General features: G+C 33.4%; 1 protein-coding gene across 8 annotated transcripts in view; it reads left to right on the top strand.

The window, feature by feature from the left end:
• The window catches only part of ZDHHC15 (zinc finger DHHC-type palmitoyltransferase 15), a 138,977-nt gene that overhangs the window by 47,914 nt on the left and 87,239 nt on the right, over positions 1–3,824 (top strand). For all 8 annotated transcript variants that reach the window (XM_037734051.1, XM_037734050.1, XM_037734048.1 and 5 more), the window contains one exon: positions 1,112–1,232. In XM_037734051.1, the coding sequence (XP_037589979.1) occupies positions 1,112–1,232 (121 nt within the window). The remainder of the gene's footprint in view (positions 1–1,111; positions 1,233–3,824) is intronic.

The raw sequence follows: 3,824 nt of genomic DNA, 5'->3' as shown, positions 1-3,824 counted from the left end.
AAAAAAAGACAAACAACCCAATTTTTTTAATGAACAAAAGACTTGAATTTCAGAAGAGGGTATCCAAATGGCCAATAAGCTCATGAAAAGGTGCTCAATATCATTAGTAATCAAAGGGATACAAAATAAAATCACAATAAAATACCACTACACATGATACACTTTGAAAGAATAGACTAATGCAACATACCAACTAGAAGAATTAAAAACATTTGGCAATATCAAATATTTTTAAATAATTCAAAAATTAGGCTTCCTGAAGAGATTTTTATTTACTTGTTATTAGTCAGCACTTCTGCACCAGTATTATGAAGTAGGCATTATTTCTTCTACTTTACAGAAGAAGAAACAGGTTGAGAATGTCTGATCTGCAAAGTGATTTTCTATGAAGTGATAGAGATGAGACTTAAACTCAGAAATTCTGACCACAGATCCTTTTTTTCACCTCAGTCTACCCTTTGGCACAGATAGAATAAATGCTTTCAGGTTCATATTGCTTTTGAAAATCATTGGCATATCTTTTGCAAGATTAGCAAAATGTGGCACTATTGTGGCAACAAGCTCCATACCAGACTAAAACAGTTCAAGAAGTGAGAATATCTAAATTTCCACTTATTTATGAGATTAGAATATGCAGATAATGTTACAAGCAGTCTGATCTCACTTCTCCAAGGGTGTTATCAGTGTCACCTATGAAAATTCTTGCAATTTGGTAAGCATGGTTAATTATCAGCAGAGCCCTGGCAGAAATGTGTTTCACATCTGATTGCAGCATCATATCAATGGAAGGGCACAAGCCTTGAAATCAGATGAAATGAGTTTGAGATCTGGTATTGTCACTTGTTAGTTGATTAAGTGCAAACTTAGGCAAGGTACTTAATCTCTGTGCTTTATTTTCTTTATAAAACAATATACCTATCTCATGCTTTTGGAAATTTAGATAAAAGCCAGATTATTGAGATAATTATCCAGAGAATATTATATGACAAATGGATACCTGAGCTTCAAGGGTAGGTAACTAATAATTTCATTGAAGTAGTTATTATTGTTGGCTTTAATCTTCTCTATTAACCTTAGATAATAAAGTCTTATCTTTCACTTTTGCTTTCAGTTCCACTTGTCCTACACAGACAAGGAGCGCTATGAAAATGAAGAGAGACCTGAGGTCCAGAAGCAGATGCTTGTTGATATGGCCAAAAAGCTACCAGTTTACACAAGAACTGGAAGTGGAGGTCAGTTCATCCAAAGTCAGCTAGAGAGGCAGTTCAGCAAGTATCTCAGAAAGGCTAAGTCACATATGTTTTCAAACTAGCCCTTTGTTTTCCCCTCTCATCTTCTGAAAACCACTATGGAGATTTTTCTCAACATTTTATTTTTAAAAAATGTTAAACACATCAAATCTGGAAGAATTGTATAGTAAATACCTGAAGAACCAAGTTTCTTCTGATTTGTCATCCTAATATGTCTAATAAGGATGATTATATTTCACATTTCAAGGATTTAGAAAGTTTACTGTCAGATACTTATATTCATTGGTTCATAATTTATTCAGAAAATATTTATTAAGATGTATGGCAATTGGGGAAATTTTAAAACTGGATTCTACTGCTAACATTTTACTATGTTGCTTCATCACATATCTGTCCACATATGCATACATCTATTTATCTTTCCTCAAGGCATCTTATTTTTCTGATACATTTCAAAGTAAATAGCTGATATCAGTAAGACACCTACCTAAATATTTTATTCTGTTTTGGTAAAATTTACATATAAAACATGCATAATCTTAAGCGTACAATTCCATGTGTTTTAAAAAATGTACATATCCATGTAACTAAACCCCTATTAAAACTACCATCACCCCAGAAAGTTCTGTCGTGCCTTATTTACAGTCAATCCCACCTCACTTCACTCCCCATAGACAACCACTATTCTGATAGCTTTTCACTATAAATTAGTTTTGCCTGCTCTCAAATTTTATATAATTGAGATCATAGAGTATATACTTTTGGGCCTGGCTTGTTTTATTCAACATAATGTTTATAAGATTCATCCATCTTTTTGTGTATTTTTTTTATTGCTGAGTAGCATTACATTGTATGAATATATCACAGTTTATCCATTCAGTAATTGATACATATTTGGGTTGTTTCTAGTGTTTAGTTATTTTGAGTCAATCTGTTATATTATTGTATAAGTATCTGTGCAAAGACATATCTTCTTTTTTCTTGGGTAAATATCCAATACAGAATTTTACTCTTAGGTTTAATATGCATTACTAAAACAGTAAGTACTCGTTGAACCAATCCTCCACCTTTTAAATTTTGAAAACCTACAGAGATATAGGGAATGTGTTAAAAAGTTTGAAAACCAAGGTTCTTCTGACGTGTCATCCTAAAGTTTCTAATAAGGATAATTAGGTTTCACATTTCAAGGTTTTAGAAAGTTTACTGTCAGACACTTATATTCATTTGTTCATCATTTATTCAGCAAATATTTATTAAGATATAAGGCAGTTGGGAAAACTTTAATATGTTCTTGGTATTATATTATATTAAGGACTTGCTGTTAATTTTATTAGAGCAATAACATAGTGGTTATGATTTTTAAAAGTTTTCATGCATATGGAAATATTTATGGTTTGAAGTGACACAGTGTTTGGGATTTGTTTAAAATGCTCAAGTAAAAAGCCAGTAGAAGAGATAGGTGAAACAAAAATGACACAATATTAATAATTGTTGAATCTGGGTAATAGCACATGGGGTTCATTATACTATTACCTCTACTTTTAGCATATGTTTCAAAACTTCAATAATACTAATTTTTTTAAGTGACCACTATTTCTGGGACACTGTTCTTAGCCTTGAAAATGTAGAGGTGAACAGGTAGCCAAGGTCCCTATAGGGTTTAAATTCTGATGAGAAGGAAACAGATAGGAAATTATGTAATCTCAGGCAGTCATAAACAAAATGATGTGATAGAGCTGAGGTTACAAAGTAGAGGTATATGGGATGACTTGGGCTCAGAAATATATTTTGTTTGATCTCCAATGTGTCTTTTAAAACTTTACATTTCTTGCTAGTTTTTTACATTTAGGATATTTCTATATAAAAATTTAGATTTTTTGCTTTTCTTGATAACTGAGATGATATTTCTTGATAAATGAGATGTGCCACATGGCACAAATTAGTTGGAACTGAGTAGTCGCATACTTCTTCAGAGAGAGCATGAATTCTCAGGTTTCATGCAATCCCCAACCAGCTGCCTCCTTTACTACTCACTATTCCCTGGAACCTTGAGGTATTCGCAGTTCCCAGGATAGGCAGGAATAGGAAAGTCTTCTCTGAGGAAATACCATTTGAAGGCTTAAATGATAAGGATTTAGTCATATGTTTTAGTCAGAGTTCTCCAGATAAATAGAGCCAATAGAATTGTTTATCTATCTATCTGGAAGGTGAGAAGTCCCATGGTCCGCCATCTGCAAGATGGAGAATCAGAAAACCTGGTAACGTAGTTATAGTCTGAGTTAAATGGTTTGAGAACAAGTAGTGCTGATGGTATAAGCCCCAGTCTAAGGGCAGAAAAGTGATGTCCCATCTCATGCAGTCAGGCAAAAAAAAAGTAAATTTTCTCATCCTCCACGTTTTAGTTCTGTTTAGGTCCTCAAAGGATTGTATGAGGCCCACCTGCATTGGGGAGGACAGTCTGCTTTGCACAGTCTAGATTCAAAAGCTAATCTCACCCAGAAACACCTTCACAGAGACACTTAGAAATAATATTTAACCAAATATCTAGGTACCCTATGACCCAGTCAAGTTGAC

This window comes from Cebus imitator, unplaced genomic scaffold, assembly GCF_001604975.1.
Source record: "Cebus imitator isolate Cc_AM_T3 unplaced genomic scaffold, Cebus_imitator-1.0 Scaffold570, whole genome shotgun sequence".
NCBI lineage: Eukaryota > Metazoa > Chordata > Mammalia > Primates > Cebidae > Cebus > Cebus imitator.
The sequence above is the reverse complement of the archived record's forward strand: the minus strand, read 5'-3'. Positions and strand labels throughout refer to the sequence as shown.